The 19,395-nt window shown below is 42.5% G+C and overlaps 1 protein-coding gene across 24 annotated transcripts in view; it reads right to left on the bottom strand.

Annotated features, from left to right (window-relative positions):
• Positions 1 to 686: 686 nt before the first annotated feature.
• The window catches only part of mark3a (MAP/microtubule affinity-regulating kinase 3a), a 46,594-nt gene continuing 27,885 nt past the window's right edge, over positions 687 to 19,395 (bottom strand). For 3 of the 24 annotated variants that reach the window (XM_072364856.1, XM_072364859.1, XM_072364858.1), the window contains exons 10-18: positions 18,605 to 18,704; positions 15,415 to 15,527; positions 15,040 to 15,187; positions 14,289 to 14,506; positions 13,128 to 13,231; positions 10,198 to 10,470; positions 8,283 to 8,309; positions 3,052 to 3,096; positions 687 to 1,546 (exon numbers count right to left, since the gene is read on the bottom strand). In XM_072364856.1, the coding sequence (XP_072220957.1) occupies positions 1,201 to 1,546; positions 3,052 to 3,096; positions 8,283 to 8,309; positions 10,198 to 10,470; positions 13,128 to 13,231; positions 14,289 to 14,506; positions 15,040 to 15,187; positions 15,415 to 15,527; positions 18,605 to 18,704 (1,374 nt within the window). In that variant the 3' untranslated portion in view covers positions 687 to 1,200. Of the gene's footprint in view, positions 1,547 to 3,051; positions 3,097 to 4,597; positions 4,646 to 4,837; positions 4,918 to 8,282; positions 8,310 to 10,197; positions 10,471 to 12,442; positions 12,840 to 13,127; positions 13,232 to 14,288; positions 14,507 to 15,039; positions 15,188 to 15,414; positions 15,528 to 18,604; positions 18,705 to 19,395 lie in introns of those variants that run through there. The other 21 variants (XM_072364857.1, XM_072364860.1, XM_072364869.1 and 18 more) reach the window with 15 other exon arrangements.

Below are 19,395 nucleotides of genomic sequence, written 5' to 3'. Positions count from 1 at the left end.
CCATCACTTGTACCTTAAATCCTTTATTGAAATTGTGAAAGATGGTCTTTAAAGGAAGTCAATCATCTCCCTGATCTTTTAAAGAAAACTTAATGCAATTGGCCTCCTATTTCTAACTATGTATATGAATGTTTGAACAGTGTGGAACACACTGGTTAACTAATCAAACCAGTTACTTGAGTTGGTTCAAGTGCAAAGAAGGGCAGAGAAGCAATGTTCTCCACTGACTGCATCAATCCTGCCGGTTTTTGATGGGAACATATTTGGACTCTGACCATACTTGGAGAGTTAACCCCTAAAAGTGCTTTTAAACCACACACACTCATGCAGAGCTTATAGTTCATACACTCTTTTTCTCTATCACACATTCATGTAGGCAACGTGGGGTTCAGTGTCTTGCCCGAGGACACTTAGACACATGGTCCCGGGGAGTCGAACCACCGACCTTTCCAACTGCTTTTCCTCGAGCTACAGCCACCCTGACTCCACTACTTCATCTAAAGAGCAAACAATTAGAGCAGATAGCGCCTTATGAAAACAGAGCAGTTAAAGAACTTTTCAAACCTTGAACACACAAAATTATAATTCAAGCATTTTCAAGCACCCATAAGAGTCCTGCTTAATGTTTAATTTAATGCAATAGATTGTGGACACAATCAAAAATACAAATGATCAGAAGGGACGTTCAAGTTGACAGACACTTTAATTGAGACATGAGTGACCCTTAACCGTGAGGGCATTTACATGGACTCCCCATCATCTCTACTTTTTAACAAAATACAAAAGAAAAAAAAAAGGAAAACAAATGGAGTATAGCGGTGAAGCCATCTTGAAAGTAAGATACATTATTTACACAGAAAACAGAACGCTACGTCATTTTCCTTTTTTCCAGGAGAGAAGAAAACAAAAGATGAAATAAATAAGACCAGAAATGCTTTTTTTGTCCACATTCACAGCATGACAAATCATATTCAACTTGTTAATGTCGACCCTGTGCGGTCAGAACAGACTGAGATATTAGTAGGTAATTCAGTGATTATTGCCAAAAGCCTTTATCTATACATTATAATATTCAATACATACTCTGTATTTTGTTTAAAAAAGGAGACATTTTGAAACTGCTACTTGGATGATTGTACAGCTTAAATACCTCTCGATATATATATTTATTTATATATGTATACTTTTAAACCTTTTTGTTCATAGCTTTAACTCGTTGGCAACTTTGGAAGCAATGTTTTTGAAAGCGATTGATGATCCGGATATCCTTTTGAACCTGACGCCGTTGAGGGAGAGACGGGGAAGCTTGCAAACCTCCATCTCCCACTGCACCAGGTTTTCAGCTCGCCCGTCTCCGTGGACGCAAAGAAGCAGGAAACTCTCTTGCTGTTCGTAGTCGCAGTTGTTGGCGTCGAGCACCTTGCGAATCTCCCGCATGATGTCGCAAGGTTCCATGGAGCTGGTGGTCCTCATACTCCAAGTGAATCTGAGGGAGCGGGGTTTACCGTCTTTATTTTCCCCTTTTTGATCCCCAGGTACATGGCGACTGTCGGGAGAAAAACAGGAAGGAGAGAGGTCAGCCTTACGGAACGATTCGGTCTGTTCTGTGAAGTGGTGCCTGGTGGATTTGTCAGAAAGAAATCACCTTTTATTTTAACAAAATAAAATGAAAAAGACATTTTAAAAAGGCCAATTGAGCTGGTAGAATTAGTCAAAATTAAACCTGTAGCTGAAGTCTTTAGTTTCTCCACCTGAGACACCTCCTCGCTCCGGTCTGTAACTCATGCTGTATAAACGACACATCTGAGTCACAGCCCAGAGCCGCGGAACTGACAAAATGTAGTGAAAGCTGATCGATAATGTCGTAATGAAAGTAATTCGCTACATTTGTGTTCAGTTTACTCAGTTTTTAATAAACTAATTCAAGTGTAAATTTGAATCATCTGTTATGTAACTATTTTTCTAATCGACATTTGTGGTTATTATTTCAGAAGTTAATTTTACTACATTTTGTCTGTGACTTCAAACTGAACATCTGTTGGTTTTTTGAGTTAAAGAAAAAAAAAAATCTTTGAAAAACCCAGAAGACTGCTGCAACTTTCTGCGACGGCAGCATGCATTTCCATTCATCACCTGCAACATACGAGCTTCACTCGCTTCAATATTCAAACGTCTGAAGTTGTTCAGTCTCTCTTTGGGTTCGTTTATAAGCTTTTAATTCGTTTGTTTTTACTTTATTTTTCACTTTTCAGTCATTAACTTCATTAAGCCGAAAAGCTAACACCAAGTCAGTTTCAAGGATTCATCTGTAGTCCGACGTGTCTTTGTGTTTTAAAGTCTTGGTTACTCAATTTTGGCACTCTGAAGGCGTTTCTCTTGGACCTGATCAACTAATTAAATGAGCAATAAAGCCATAAAATGTCAGAACAGATTAAAAACATTCACGAACCCCACCTGACAACTTTGGAAGATCCAAAGAAATTTGGGCAACGATTCAATAATAAAGTCGCATCATCAGTTTTATTGTGTTTCAAGGTTCTACTCCCCCTTTCTAATTGATGCTCTTCGTTTTGAAATCAACTTTAAAGTTTGCTGGAGTGGTCCTGAATAAGTTTCTGGGTTTTTCACAGATTACATAAAAGGTATTTATTTTCTGATAAACCTCAAAATAAAAAAAATAAAAAAAACAAACAAACAAACAAACATCTTGCTGAATTAATGGCAGGCGTTGGGTTTCAGGGGTATTTTTCAAAAATAACAAAAAACAACAAACATGCCATGCTAACAGAGCAGCGTACAGCGCCATGCAGCCGTAAAAACAACAATACAAAAGCCAGATCACTCAAAAGGTAAAGCTGGAAATATTCAACGCTGAAAGGCATTCAAACATCCCAGGAGAAACAAAACAGAGGGGTCCCTATGCACAGATCTGGGTTAAGCCACTTGGAGATTTGATGCTGCAGACAAAGACACACTGAAAGCCTACATCCCAGCAGGGGTGGGTGGGCGGGGGGTACATTGGAAGCTGGGTTTGGGGACCGGTAACCTCACCTTGAGCCCTCAAGTCTCCCGTTTCTCTCAAACTCGGTTGAGACTCTGGGGCACACGAGAAGATCAGACACGAAGGCGGGGGGGGCGGATCAGGGTTGGGAAAAAAAAAAAAAGAAGATTGTGGATCGTGTACAACAGAAACCATTTCAGATCAATTCCAGTGGATGCAAAAGAAGGAGTGTGATGAGCACGTGTACGACGAGGTGAGCCACCACCGGGGAAAAAAAAAAGAAAAAAAAAGAGGAAATACAAAGAGATGGAAGATTAGAATTCCATTAAGATCAGCGAAGGGTCGTGAGATAACTCAACAGTGATGAATGTTCATCCCAAACTGAAACCAACAACAGCACACAGAGCGAGAGAATGCAGCAGCGGTGTGTCATCCCAAAACAGCAGCAAAATAACAGGTGGGACAGAGAGCGAAGAACGGCAGAGAAGCAGCCTGCTGTGTTTTCTGTGGCGAGCTGCAGTCAGCCCCAAACGACACGCTTTTATTTGGGGGTTTTTACTGCCTCTTTGGAGGTTTGGACTTGTGGCATTAAGACATCAATGTACATTTTCCATCTGGTGAGATTTATCGTACCTCACAAAAATTTAAGTCATATTAAAAAATGTAAAAACTTGGTAAGTTGTAGATTTTTTAAATTTTTTTTTAAATGTGTGCGTGTCTCCACTAACTGAGGCCTGTGTGTTCGGTGAGAACAGACGCGTTGAACACAGTCAGACGCTGGGGTCCAAACAGACAGCAAACACTCCCGAAAACATGAGGAAAAAAAAAACGAACGTTCCTCCAACTACAATCTGCTTCCGAGACCGAAGCAGCGGCATGTTCCTGCTGCTCTGCGAGAAAAACAACAACAAAAAAGCGTCGCTGCAGACTAACATTTCAACAAACTTAATCCAGAAACAGATGCACAGAGGGCGTTTGAGATGTTTTTCTTGCTCAGATTATTCTATCCAATCAGTTTTTGACTGACTTTTGGGAAAATCATGATATAAAATTGTATTTAGAGAGTTTTATTTATTTCTTTAAATCCCCACATCCTTCAAATCAAAACCGAGTAAATAAATGAAAAGGGTGTTTGGTGTGCATCTGAGCTCATCCTCTGGCTCTTTATGGAGACTCATTTGTGTTTAAACTTAAAAAAACAGGTTGCTGAGGCCTTGAACAGCTGCTGTGTCACTGCAAACAGAAAAATGTCTCGGTGACGTAACACAAAGGGAAAAGTCATCAGTAAGCTCCCTGCTCCTCTGACAACACGGGTGTACTGAGACAGACTCCCATCATGCATTGCAGCCTGCAGGACAGAAAAACAAGACAAGTGGAGGAGGAAGAGACTCCGAACTCCTGACAGCTCGAGGGACTCGACAGCAAGAGGACGAGTGAACAGACAGGACTGACAAGCTGGTCTCGAGTCGGCCAGAGAGGCTGTGAAAAATCACAAGACCGAGGAGGTGAGGCGGGGAAGGAGGAGCGTCTGAAAACCAGACCTTTTTTCTTTCTCTCTCAGGGGGAAAAAAATTGAGGGATTGAAACAGCCCTTACTCTAGATCTTCATCGTCCTACAACTCTCTATATCTTCTGCTTGTGAATCTGAAAGAAAAAAATGGGAATCTGAGGAAACGGCGAGAATCTCAATGGACACATGATGAGAAAAGAAAGAGAGGGAAAGAATATCTGAATGAATGGCGTGGAAACAGGCCAAAAAAAGAGGAAAAAAACATGGAAGGATGGCGAGAAGGAAGAAAGGAAAATCTGATAGAGACTGAAGGGCAGAAGACTTACTAAGGGTCTTTCCTCCCTGGGTAGAAGGGTTGGCAGGCCCTGTTTTGGCCGTCTGCCGTTTGGCCGGGTCAATACTGACCCTGAGCAGAGAGGAAGAGCAGCAAGAGGTAAAGGTTAAGGACACAAGAAGGCAAGGAAGACAAAAAACACGCCAACTGTGAGGAGAGGAGTGGAGGTGAGAGCAGGAGGTGATGCAAACTAAAACATCCTGAGGAGGAGGAAAAATGACAAAAACTCACTGATCAAGTTCCAAGATGTGATGAGCAGTATACAGCAGAAATGTATGGAGGCCCAGAGTAGACAAAATGTAGTAAAAGGTTATCAGGCGGCTCAAAATGGAACAGAATGTATGACATATAATACTGTTACTTCAATCATGAGGCTGGGGTTCCTAAAAAAAAAAAAGTTTTAAACCTTTTACCACATTTTTCCACCTTTGAGGCTCCAAAGAGTTTATGACAAACACAAAAAACCAAAGTGAGGCTGTAAGAGTGAGAAGATGGTGACTCCGGGGCCGGCTGACGAGAGGCCCTGCATCATGACGAAGCTGCCAGATGAAGACTAATGTCTACAAATCAGCCACCAGGGGGTGCTATGAGCATCGATACAGCACCCTGCCAGGCCAACAAAGCTCCCCAACTGTTCTGTACCGATTTAGTTTGACTGAGCTTCCTTTCTTCAATCGAGCCTGGTTTCAACTGAATGCAGCACTCTGATCCTTGAAAGGACTGGAGATACTGTAGATTAACTATTTATGGTTTCTACCATCATCATGTGGCAGCACAGCAGCTCACCCGCCGAACGAGACGGTTTCACTGCAAACAGAAGCAGAACGAAGCGTGACGTCAAACAGCTTTTGATCCAGTGGAGCTTATTCACCTCAGTAACGGGAAACTTTGAGGTCGAAATACTGGCCTGAACAGAATCTAACCCGATTAGAAGCCCAAAAAAAAAAAAAACTTGGCCGAGATTCAGAGTGCTCATCGTCTCTTCTCTTAAAAATGAAGCCCTTAAATCATCATGCGAGTCCAAAACCAGATCCAAACAATTTTCTCTGGCAGGGAACTCAAATAAAGCCCTTTTGAAGCTCTCCTCTGTGACTCTGGAAAAGCAGCAAGTCGCCGATTTTCCTTTTTTAGAGAAGCACATTTTTGTAACCAAAGCAAAACACGCTCCATGAGCCACCAGAGGTTCAAGATGCTGACAGTTTGCACGCTCCCAGTGTCATTGAGACTGATAAACCATTATGCAACACCGGGGTGGGGTTCTGATCCGATGCTGCAGGTGCATGCTCAACAATAGATGAATAATAAATGTTCTTTTAAGATGGTTGTGCATTTATTTTATTCTATTTTTTTGAAAAATGTTATTTATATTTAAATGTAGGCAAACTGAAAGTCAACCAGCCCAACCATTCAGGGACTAAAGTGTTGTCTGAAAAGCTTTAAGTCTCCAAAACCACAATAAGAATGAATAATTCCATTTAAATAAAAAAAAAAGTCTGCACGAGGGACACAAAACTGCACGGGGAAGGAACAAATGCAAACAGGAACAGTTTTAGTTCCCATCACTACAAGTTTGTGCAGTGAAAGGCTGAACGTGCCATAAACAGAATGATAATCGTGCACAGACGGTTCAACGCCTCCAGAGGTCGCTTTTCCTAATGAACAAACATCTGTTATTTATGTCTCTAAAAGGCTCTGAAAAAGGAAGAATCACAGAGTATTTCATACAAATCAGGTTTGGTGGTGAATAATGCAGCAGGATGATGTCTAAAGCACCATCTAATGACAGAAAGTTCCGCTAGAAACAACAATCACTGTGGTGAGAAAACAAGCCACAATCAATGGCAGCTGGAAGAAGCGACCCCATGCATGCATTGGCGATTGATTAGTGGCAAGCCCGCTTTGTTGTTGGTTAATCGACTGATTGTTCGAGGATTCTGGTCTGCTCTCCCAATCAGACCAACCGCAGCCCAAGTGCATTTACACACACACACACACTCACGAACACCAGTTACATCAGATTAATGACAGATGATCAGTCAGTACAACCTACTTGTTATTCTGGCTAATTTTTTACTGCGTTATAGCCCTCTTAAAGGAATAGTTTGACATTTCTGGTAAAGTTTCTGATTCCCTTTATTTTCTTGAAGCTGCAGCCAGCAGACAGGGAGCTTAGTTAGCATTATGACACCTGTTACTCATCAGCTCAACTCCGGTTGATACATGAATTACCCACCGAGTACTGTGCACATTACAACACTCAGCATGGACTGGTCAGCACCTCCCTGCATTAACAACCTATTTAGACCTGGTGCTAACAGGTGTTAGCAGATGTGTCTCAGACAATGATCATCTGCTCAATTCACGTCACTCACGTGCAAGAAGCTGAGTTTAACTCCCTTTTTCTAAATTTCTGAACATCTTCTACTCCTCTTTTAAGTGATCTTCTACAGAGTCGAAGCAGCTGTGAGCACAGCTCCAAAGCTCAGAGTCTGATTTTGTTCTGAATATTTAGCTGCACATATTTCTGCTTCTCAGAGCTGTCGTTTTATTGGAACAGAGCAGAACTGAACATGGAGTGTCGGAGCGAGCAGGGGAACGTGTTGCTGTGCATTAACAAGGCGCCCCAACCCATAGATGGACCAGAGGAAGTAAATCTGTCTTTCAGGCTGCTGACTGTTTCAAAGCTTCAGTTTGCGTCTTCAGTCGGCAGAGGTGTGCCGACACTGAGCTCCACATCCAAATCCATTTTCTTTTCACTCCTTTAATAAACACGCCTGTTACTGAGCTCAACTGGAAAATGAAAAGTCTGGTGAATGTGAAATGTGATACAGACTGAAGGCATCCTGCATCTTTATCTGCATGTGAAACCTGACCACAGGTGACCATTCAGGAAACAACATTTTATTGTCGTGTATGAGCACACGCACCCAATGCTGTCTGCTTGTGATTCAATCAGCCAGGATGCATGTTGATACCATGTCTGGACAGATTTTCAGGGAACTCGTAGATCAAGCCGACAATCGGCTGCCAGGAACGTCTGTGAACATCTGTTTCTCTTGTATTGTCTGTGTGAAACGCACATACATCCCCTCCCCCCTGATATTTTTTAAACTTGTGACAAAGCATGTTAATCATGGAGCTGTAGATGTGCTGGGAGGCATTTTCTTATCTGGTTGCAGCTTCATTCTTAAACTACAATCAAACGTTTCCTCTAAGAAGAAAACCAACCAATAAAATGTCTGCTTGAGCCACGTGAGATCAAAAATCTGTCACATTAATCTGATTATAGCCCGTGTGTGTAGATGCACCCAGAGAGAGATGATTTCCTGCTAAGCAGTGTGTTAGTTCAGCGCCAGCAGCCCCACTCGTCTGAGAGCTTTTCAGTGAGATTGGTCTGGTTAATGTTTTGGTACAGAAAGGCAGCACAGGAGTCCTACCTTTTCGTAAACCTGAATGACATGTTTCTACAACAGAATCAGACAAAGAAACAGTGAAAATGGTGAAAGAGAAGTGAAGGGAGGAGGGGAGGGGGGCATGAGGAATCTGAATGAATGAACAAAAACGGGGTGATTGGAATCATCAGCAATGAAAGTGGAGATTCTTTTTTTTTTTCTTCTTTTAAAAAAACAACAACTTATTAATCAAACGATTTCAGTTAATCATTTCTCCTCATTGGTCAGCTCCTGCAGGAGTGATGTCGCTGACCTGGCTGCTGTTTCCAGAGATTCTTCACACACGTAAAATGTCTGCAGTGTCCATTTTTGTCTATATGTCATTGTAGTCTGTTTCAGACGCTTTATGTGCGCCGTGCCCGTTTTTGTCACCTCAACCGCAGCGAAAATCTGTGCTCACCCGGGTCTAAAGTTCCCTTTAATGCCGAGCTGAGCTGGAGCTGATTAAATTGATGACAAAACATTACAGATCACAGAAAATCATATTTTCCCAACAGGAATAAAAGCTTTACCTTTGAAAATAGGCTACAGTTTGGAAGCAGCATCGGCCTGCCTTTTGTCACATGGTTTAGAAGATTTTAAACTTAACTACACGAAAATTTGGCATGAATCTTAAAGTTGAAATATATATGGATAAATCCATCAGCTGACCATAGGTGCTGCTTATGTCCTTATTTGTAAGCAGCTGCACTTCAGTGGTCACATGACTTGTTTGGTTTATATACAGCCATGTTGGCAGGAATGCAACAGAAAATGCTAACACTAATTTTAAGCTGCCAAAGGCAACAAAGCAACTAAGTTCAAGCGTCAGTGAAGGCTGAAGAACAGAGTGCGTGCATTAACAGCCAGAACTGAAAGTTCCAGACCTGCAGCATTAAAACGTCAACAGTTATCTACACGTTCACCAGACTGAATAAGTCTCAGCTGAAGGCGTGAACGAGTTCCACCGCAGCTGCAAAGACTCACGTTACCTTCGGCTTTCCAGTCAATTAGAGTACATCATCGAGGTGGATCATTTTGCTCTGTTATTTTCTATCTTTTCCCATTTATGGTGATTTTAACTCTTAGTCTATTTTCTTGTTGTTGTAACTGTAAATGTGCTTTATTAATAACTTTGACCCCGACTCGTCACATCAAATGCAACTGGGTCATTTCGTGCAACTGCCAGAGGCAGCAACATGGCCACTGTCCCTGCCACGATGGAAGAATTTAGACTAAACTGATGAATTCAAGGTTTCTGGAAACCACCAGCACGAACACAAAGTTTTAGGCTGTCAATCAGAAAGCTAAAACAGAAGTGCGTTAAGCCCGCAGGACTTGACCAGAGACTATCGAGGTACACTTTCCGACTACTTTTTGGATAGTGAAGCCAAACTTTATTCCTAGAAGCATGACTGAAATCTGAAAATAAATAAATAATGCGTCTTTTCTCATTTTAAAAGGAAGGAGACGATCTGTTGTGTTAGAGCCGAGGAACACCCAGGAGTCACCAGTTTCATGCAAAGAGGTCAATTTGCAGCTCCCTCACAGAAGGTCTGGTTTCTCTGGCAGGCAACCAAGGCAGCGACAGACAATTTAGACTTAATAAATCACATTCAGCCGGACAGTGAAGTGCTCCCCCACCATGTAATCAATTATCTCAACTCTACAAGGCACCGTGTTTATTGGCTTCTAAATGGAACAGACTAGAAGTTTGGCAGAAATGATGCTGTACAGAGCAGGGCTGGGGTCTAACCTCTTTCTTTTTCAGTATAAACTTTCAAAAAAGTAAAAAAAAAAAAAAATCAAAATAAAATGCAAAAAGGATGGTTTTATTGCACCTCTGAGGTTTAATCTGACTGAAAGGAAAGAGCCAAACTCCAGCCGTGGTTAATCTGAGGAGAGGTGTGTCCTCGCCTACCTGCGGGTGAGTTTGGAGGTGAGTTTGGAGAAGAGGTTGCTCGTTCCACGGCTGCGGGTTTGGGAGAGCGGGGTAGCATCGTGGGAGAGGGTTGGCGAGGCCGGCGGCCCGTTATACGTGGCCGTGCGACGGTCTCTCAGCTGGCCACCGTGGAAGGTGCTGCGGCTGGCGGTGCCTCGGGGGAAGCGGAGGCGATCGGGCGTGGTGCTGTTGGAGATGCTGTGGGTCGACGCCACCGGATTCCTCTGGCCGCTGGGCGACACAGCAATGCTGCTGAGGTGGATGGGAGCGAGGTAACGATTAGAATCCAAGCAGATCTGAGACCTAGACAGGTTTATGATTTTCCATTGCATACGTTTACTGCAGTGTACCCAGCTGGTGGGTCAGGTTCTAGCATTTTTTCCACTTATCTGTTCACCAACTATACAGACAAGCAACCAACATACACACGTATACGACTGCGATGGAAAAACATTGGAACAGTTGCACAAAAATAACTTTTGCAAGGGGACCAAGCTTCTCTAGGCAATTGTAGATTGTAGAAAACAGTGAAGGTCTGGGATACATTTTAATGAAATCGAGGGGCAACTTGGAAAAGAAATGCATCTGTTTTCCCACCCTGATCATGAAGCTGCAAATGTGTACAATGAAAAGAGTGAGTTGCGTTCCTGCTCAGTTAGAGTCTAAACAGAAAAAGACTTTTGACGGGGGGAGCTGGGACAGCAGGGGAGCAGAGGAGCCCGGCCGTCTTGTAGGAGGTGAACAGGTGAAGGGTTCCAAGCGGAGAAGATCAGGGCTCAAAGTTCACAGCAGAGGATGGAGGTGAGATCAGGAGCAGAGCTGTGAGAGTTTGTTATTTCAAATATCTGCAGCGGAGGCAAGAGATCGTCTGGTTTAGGATTGGCAGAGGAACGATGGAAACTTGGAAAAATATGGTCACACACACAGAGGTCAACGTGTCATCTGTCAAAGCGTGGCAGCTTGATTCCAGTGTGTGGAGAAATATTTTTCACTACTTGTTCCTCTGCTTTTATGAGCGTCTGAAATCAAAGCTCAGCATGTGCTAAGTGCAGGTAATCATTTATTCTGCTGCACCCACAGCACTTATGTGATCACATCTGAAGTTATTTCATTGTCAAGCTTCATCTGGGACCCAAAAAATTAACTCTCTACATGAACGTCACCCTGCAGGTTCTCATGGTTGGGTTTTAGATGCGGTTAGCTGAAAACTGAGCTGAAACCATTATTATTTATTTTTTTTAAATTTAAAGATCAGTTCAGGTTTTTTGGTAACCGTTTTCAGGAATCTTTCCAAGCAGAAATCGGTACGTTTCAGCTCATCTAACGGTTTTGCTTCTTTCCTGTAAAGGACCCGATCATGACCGCTGACTATAAATATCTTTTCTCAGAAGGGTTTCTCAGAAGTTTTTGTAATTCAGATTGTTGGCCGTTTTAGAAGTGTTGTCCCTTCAATACACTCAATGGTCACATCTGGCAAATTCATCAACATCTTTAAAAACCTTTAGGTTTCAATCACTTTGTGCCAACAGAAGCTGTAATGCTTCTGTATTAATGGACTGCTCATTGGTCGCTTCCCACTAATAACTGACACTGACACTAGGTCTAAAATGATCAGGTCTTCATTAATCTGAACACAAATCAGACTTAAGCCGATTTCACACAATGCACCAGAGTCCTGAAATGTTTAAGCGATGTTCCAGAGTGGTGTGAGGACACAAACATCCACAACATTGAGATGAGACGATGTATGAACGTGTCGGCAAATATTCTGGAACATTTGCTGCCGCCTTCTCACCTGAAGACTGAGCACGGACAGGTACAGACTCATGCCGTACACGCATGTCGACTCAAAGGAGCCGCATCTGCCATTATCAGCACGCTGAAAAGAAAACAGCGATTTCCACATCACATGCTGCGTCCACTCTGTACACCCCCCCCCCACGCGCATTTTCAGCTGGGAGAGCGCATCTCCAGCAAAAAGCCTCCCGCGGTGATGTGCTTGTGTGAGCGGCAACTGTGGAAAAGGGATCCGGCTTTCATGTGTGAAAAGTGCTTTATACTGCAGAAAAGTGTCCAGAGCGCTGCTAAATAAAACACTAGTTGCTACTGATTTTTTTTTTTTTGACAACAAAGTCACCAAGTTGCTGACAGTGAAGAGAAATGGTAGGAGACTTCTGCTCCCAATATTCCTCAAACACCACCTTGCTTAACCGATTCATTTTCGTTTGTTTTTTTTTATCTGCACCAGCAGAAGATGAGCATAAATTTCAGACTGTCACCAAAACCATTTTGCTCTCCGTTTTGTGGAGGAAATGATGTCCATGCTTTAGTCGGAAGGTTACAGAGCGTGAAGCTGGCTAGATGTGTGGGTTAGCGAGGGGCCAAACAGGGGCTGAGACATGAGAGGAGACAGACAGGGGGGTTTGGAGGCCCTGCCGTCTTACTTGGGTGAGCAGTAGTCCAGAGCGTAGTAGGAGTGGGGCAGTGTGGCCCAGCCTGCCTGACAAGCGTACAAAGGACCGACGGTTTGATACCTCTGCCGCATCGAACTGGATGAGGCACCGAACACAGCAGCCGCAAAGGCAGAAGAGGGGCTAGTGGCACAAGCCATCTCAGTCATGCTGGTCATGCCACAACGGGGGGGAAACAAAATTGAAAGAAAGAAAAGAAAGAAAGAAAAAAAAAAAAACCCACAACACCCTCAGTCACAAACAAACAGGCAGAAATAAAAAATAAGATCATGAGAAAAGGGAAAAGGTCAGTACAAGAAAAATAGGAGGAATACAAGAAGAAAATCAGGGAATGAAGCGCTCTTAATCAAAGAGGCAAAAACCCAAACTCTTCTGTCCTGACGGAGATGTTATAATGTGATGAAACGAGCTGGAAGGAAGCAAACACTCAGCGCTCACCTGTTCTCCTTCCCGTTGGGGATGACGGCGAGGCGGTCCGTGTTGTTTCTGTCACTGCAGACGTACGTGTTCCTCCTGGTCATACCCGCAGAAGCAGCGTTGTTCTGCGGAGCAAGATTTTTCGATTAAAGCCACGTTGTGATGCAAATAAAGGACAGAGGGTCGTGATGCTGGTGAAATTTCTTTGACTTCAGGAATTTCTCAGGATGATCAGCACCTGACCCATAAATGACTTTGGGGGCCGATTCGGTGATGACACTTAAATAAGAATAAGTGGATTTTTGCTGCTTTAGTTCTGAGTTTCAGAAAGGAGAAACTTATGGGGCAGCTTTTGCTTGGGATTGTGTTTGGAAGCATGCCTCAGAGACTAAAGCAGCAGCTTGGAAACGGGAGGTCATCGGGTCATCTCCCGGACCAGCAGCAAAAATCCACGCCGCTGCCGTGAAGGACCACTGCTGTCGCGCTCCACTGTTCACGAATGAAGTGACCCATTCAGTTTGAAAGAACAGCCGTGTCCAAACTTTTCAACATCCTGCAAGCATTCGCGGCGACTCCTTCAGTGTGCTTCACGGCTTTTTGTTGCGTCAATGTTACAGTTAGTCCAGCTTCAAAGTGTCGAATCACTTTTCCAACGGCCTGTGGAATGTCTTTTCCTGCCAAAGGAAATAAATTCCTGACAAAGTATTCCTTGACCTCGAGACTAGAGGAACGAATCATCTCTTACAATGGAGCTCTTTACAGCATTCGCAGTCTTATTAAATCGCAGAACCTACATTACCCATTATTCAAATCAAATAAACACAGAACTTCATGAGTAGACTAAGCTCATTTCTTCCTAACCCAGATTTTTTTTCTTTTTTCAATTTGTCATCACGCAGCTTCCCCTGTCGACAATACAGGCTTTATTTGACTTCTTTCATGTAGGAAACGTGATGTGTGATATTAGTGCAGAAACCCATTGTGACTGGAAGACAAATGGCCTGGAAAAAATGATACAAAAACAAAAAAGAGCCTGACAGCAGAATGCCGGGCCCTCAAATGGAAGAGATTCATGTTTCACATTATTAGAGAAAAAAAAAAAAGACTTCAGGAGTGGAGAACAGTCTGACAGAGGAATCATCTCATATATGAGCCAACACAGTTGGCAAAGTGAACACTCACGCTCGGCCCAGTGGTGGCTCCTTTCCTGCGGTCTGGGATGTCAGCCTTGTTGGGGTTGTTGGCGTTGCCCAGGAGGGGGCTGGAGGGCGGAGCGCCACGGCTCCCAGGGGTGCTGGGTTTACGGAGCTGAACTCCACCGTCCTCCTTAACGCTGTTGTCTGCAGTGGTGGTCTGACTCCTCTTTGGATGAGCCATTCCTGGAGGGACGTTTTGACCAACTACAGGGAAAAAAAATAAATAACAGAAGCAAACAAGCCTGAGATGGCTCCAAAAAAAATAAATAACCGACACAAAAACGTCAGTTTAAATGGTTTCATCTAAAATGAGATGACCTACATGTGGAAAAATACATCTGACTCAGAGTGCAAGATGGAGGACATAATCATCAGCACATCAAAGCATTTTCAAAAGGAAGCATAGTTAGACTGATTTTTTTTCTATGTCGTAATGTAAAATAAATAATGACATTAAGACCAATTTTTCTCCACAATGGTTGTCCCGAATTACACTCGCACTGCTGGAGGGTGAAAAAAGACTCAAAGTGCAGATATTTAACCCGAATCGAACTGAAAGGAAGAAGCTAAACCCAGCTTAATGACATTGTGTTTTATCACAGTGGACAGCATTTCTATCAGCAAAACACTAAAGAGGCTCCACCAAATCACCGAGCAGTCACATTGTTTGAGTTAACTGCTTTCATCAGCTAGAAAAACCAATGCTATGACGAAACAAGTTGTTGTAGCCTTCTCACCTTGTTCACTGTAACGCCTCTGTTTGTGGTTGGACGAAACGCTCCTCTGGACTTTGAGGTGGGAGGGCGACTGGCCGTTGAGCTCACTGCTCGGCCTCGGTTTGGCCAGAGACAGGTTGCTGCTGGAGGCGGACTCACTGGGCTCCAGCTGAGGGCCAATGACGCAGCCAGCCAAAAATATTCAAAGCATGAAATTTTACTTGTTAAAATCTTACAAAATATCTTAAAAAAAAAAACAAAAACAAAAAAAACCACTGAATACTTCAGACAGAAGGCAGACAGAATAAATCTCATCTTCAGCCCAGCTTTTTACTCATTTAAAAATCAAGCTCCGTTTCCATTGGCACACTTGTGTTCATGGTCTAATGTTTGTACCTCAGAAGCCTTTCTGCCCAGCAGCAGGTAGGTGGCTGTGATCTCATCATACTTCATCTTGGCCAAAGAGTCCTGGATATCATCCAGGTTGTAGCCCATCCCAACCATCACATCTGCAGACACAACAACCAAGGACACGTTCCAAATATTTAAAAGGTGTTTTCTTCCAGCATATTCTGTAAACTGACCAGTTTGTTAAAAGATGGGAATAATCAGAAGTTGAGCTATACTTGCACAATAAACATGACATGTTAACTTGGAACATGGTGTTTGTGTTAATTCAGGCAAGCGGTGCTGCGGCTCAGAGGCTCTGATCTCTGCGACAACTCTGGTTCGTCTCAACCTTCTCGACTACATTCCAAACCTCAACATTTACCTTGAAGCAAAGTTCAAGCTGCAAGATTTTTGGCAGCAGTTTTCTGGTTTCAGAGGAATGTTATGGGCTCAAAGATAAAAAAAATAAATGTGTATCTGCTGGTCTTTATCACCAACACTGAACCGTTTAAAGGATCAGCAGTCGGGACACAGATGGTAAAAAGATATTATTATTATTATTATTATTGCATCTCGACTGTTGTGTTTGCATCACAAGGTCCGAGGCTTTTGTGCCGTCGGAGAAGCTGAGCCAACTTAAATCTTTCCTCAACCAAACAATCAATCAATGTTAGAACCACTTACAAACAAATTTTTTTTTCTTCCCAAAGTCCAAAATTGACTGATCGTCACAAAGCTGAACACAGAAGAAAAAAAATACTGGATCTGAAAACAGTTTCTTGGCTGATTTCATCTTCGGTACAGAGGTCTCTGAGGAAAGGTGTTAAAATGAGTAATGAGCATCATTACCAGCAATGTGCTCAGATTTCCTGCCAATAATCTGACAGCGCAGGTGATCTGTGTTCAGGCAATGCGGCCATTTTCAGATCAAGCTCTTTAGTTTTGAACACATAAAAACATCTATTACCAAACTACGATCGCTGCTTTTGTGCCAAAATGTCGAGACTTTGAAAATCTGAATACTTCATTCATAATAAAAACTGCTCTGAAGCCATTTTAGCTTAACTGCTTTTGTTGGTTGATTTTTGAATGATGGACACTATTGAATTTGTTTTAATTAAATCAAGTCTGCCAGATAAATCAAATCCAAGTCTAAACCGATCTGGAAAGCATGATTTAGGAATAAATAAATATTGGTCCACTACTTGTGAAAAGTGACACCGTCAGTCTAACTCTCTGTGCTACGTGAGCCTCAGTGTGTAGGAAGAGAGAAAAAAGGCGAGAAACTAGCTCTGCGTCTGTAACCAGGCAGAATCCCATCTTTCTCATTTTCACCCTCTCGCTCCTTTAACACTTCTTCCTTTGCTCCATCAGAAATGGATGTGCTTATTTATGAGAAGAAAATCATTTTTCCAATAACCATCTGATCAATATGACAACATAAAAATGGAACACTGCTGCCCTGATTTATCAGTGAAATTGACATTTTTGTACCACAAAGGTCAGGCCAGTTACATAAACGTTCCCTGTTGCTTTGTTCGGATCCAACAGGACATTTGGAAAACCGGAGAGCCTCTGCGCATCCTGATATTTAGTCCAGAGTTGAAAATACATCAATAAGATCTCTCAGGCTGAAGTGATTTTATTATTTTGTTTTAAGACTAAATTAGTCACTACCGTGAGGACAAGGGATGATTCTGCTTTGCATAGTAGATCCACTGATGGTAATAATACGAGAGCAAAAATCTGCCGCCTGCTTTGTAAAGTCTGACAGCCGACAAGATGAATCCCGCTGACTCTGATGTAAAGCTGAACATTTATTCACTGGAGCAGCTGACGAGAATGAGAACTGAAAATGAAATGGGTGTAAACTGGGAGGTTTGAGATGTGTTCTTGTGATCAGGAGGGTATTTTATGGCAACACAGTCGGGGCATTTATGGATTCAGTCTGCATCAGGGGAAACTCCTCTGGGGCTGAAAACTATTATTATTATTTTTACTGTTCAATATACCGGTTGTCATTCAGTCCAAGCTACATCAGAGATAAGTGAAAAATGTAAAGTCACATTTTAACCAAAGCTAAATTTTTAAAGCTCTCGGAAAGGCTAGAATTAGCAGGAGTACTTAAAGAAATATTTAAATTCCTTTAATAATAGAAGGAATGTACCTACATACGTGAAGATCCACATTTCCAGTCCCGGATCTCAGCAGCTGCTCTGAATTGCAGCAAACCATTCGGCTCCCTTTTCTTGACTCTTTAGAAGGAGAGAATCTGGATTTCTTGCTGAATCTGTCGGTATAATCAACTGCACGAATGCTCTCTGTCGTTTTACCTTGTTTTCTGTGTAACGCACAAGTCAAACAGTCCACAGTAGTCGAGTAAAATGTATTTTTGCCACTCGGTGGACAAAACCTGAGCGCTGTGACATGTCTGATGACGTGCATTTTATCAATCATAAAAAAATTGAGCAGGTTAATGCAACATTTGTTGTCTATTGTCAACAAGTTGACTCTGGCTCCTTCTGGATTTCCGTGCACAGATAAATGCTGGTTTCACTTGGCATCGTGATCTTTCTGTTGCAGTGACTCAGAGCTTAATTTAGACTTGAATCAAAATGGAAAACCATCAACAAATTTTCAAGGTGCAAGCCTTAATCGCTTCTCCACGTCTTCCTCATCCTGACAGCAGTCATGACTGTTCAGACAAAGCACCTTGCTCTACAAGACATCATCAGCCCATAAAGATAATTATTTTCTATTTTGGGAGAGGTTTGACATTTTTCATACATTGTTTGGAGTCCAGACACCTCAGCTACATAAAGCCCCCCCCCCCCCAGCTTTCTTCTTCTTGGTGACCACGAGTTTGCACCAACACATGCTCATGTACAACCACAGCTGCCGTTGCGTAAGAGCTCCCCCTCCATTTACAGCTTTCATCTGGGGCACGACAGGGAGGGTTCTGTTCTTCTCCCTCTGCATGCAGCAGCACTGCTCGTGTTCATTTATTCATCAGCACGTTCCATCCTTTCTTTTAAAAGCTCCTCAGCACTTAAATAGCGAGACCGCTTTTGAATGGCAGAGTCGCAACTTTGCTTACATCTAAAAACAACGTCGCACATCTTCTTCTGACGGAGGAAAAACTAGAAACCGTAATAAATGCAGCTGACTAAATTACAGACAGTTCTTTTGTATTTACCTATTCTCTTCTGATCCGTGATGTCGAGCTCCGGTTCGGTGTAAGGCTTCAGCTCGTCTTCTTCAAATCCTGCATTGATCCACCGATCCTTCATGATTTGCTGCAAATTAAATGGAGACAATCAGAGCCGGACTGATGGAGGATTAATGACGTTAAATGATAAACGGGATAATATTCCAACTGAACACATGCATACACTATTCATTTATTTCCATCTAATAAATTTGTTTCACAGTGACAAATAAAACCAGTTTACTTTTAGTATTTGCACTATTTATACTTGTGCATTTCACAAGTCATTAAAGCACTGAAGTGACCGCCTGAGGTATCACGTGAGTTTAGATTCCGACCTCCCACATTGACCTCCATAATGAACTGTGCAGCAGCCTTGTTCGTTAGCACCTTTTCTCTTAATTTGCAGCTGATCAATTGCTCTCTGGGGTTTTAATAAGGTGCCGAGCCAAACTAATTAGCACCGATGGGGCTCTGATGTAACTGCCACAGTTCGGGTCAATCATGTAACATCTGAAGCCTACAGATGTGACCCTCAGAGTCAGGCCAACCGCATTTATTTTAATTCCCTCCAGTTAGCTCAACAGAATACAACAACAAGCAATTAAAGAGTCATCCCGTTGAAATGAAGTAAGGAAATTAATTTTCTTTTTTTTTTTCTATTAAAATAACAAGTTGAGAAGTCAAGCTCCAAAAATAATCTCGAGAAGAAGTGTTTTATACGTAAATGATGTACCAGTGAGTAAAAGGTCAGAGAGCTTAAAGGTGATCACTACAGT

Source organism: Leuresthes tenuis, unplaced genomic scaffold, assembly GCF_036924035.1.
Source record: "Leuresthes tenuis unplaced genomic scaffold, fLeuTen1.0.hap1 SCAF_15, whole genome shotgun sequence".
Classification (NCBI taxonomy): domain Eukaryota; kingdom Metazoa; phylum Chordata; class Actinopteri; order Atheriniformes; family Atherinopsidae; genus Leuresthes; species Leuresthes tenuis.
The sequence above is the reverse complement of the archived record's forward strand: the minus strand, read 5'-3'. Positions and strand labels throughout refer to the sequence as shown.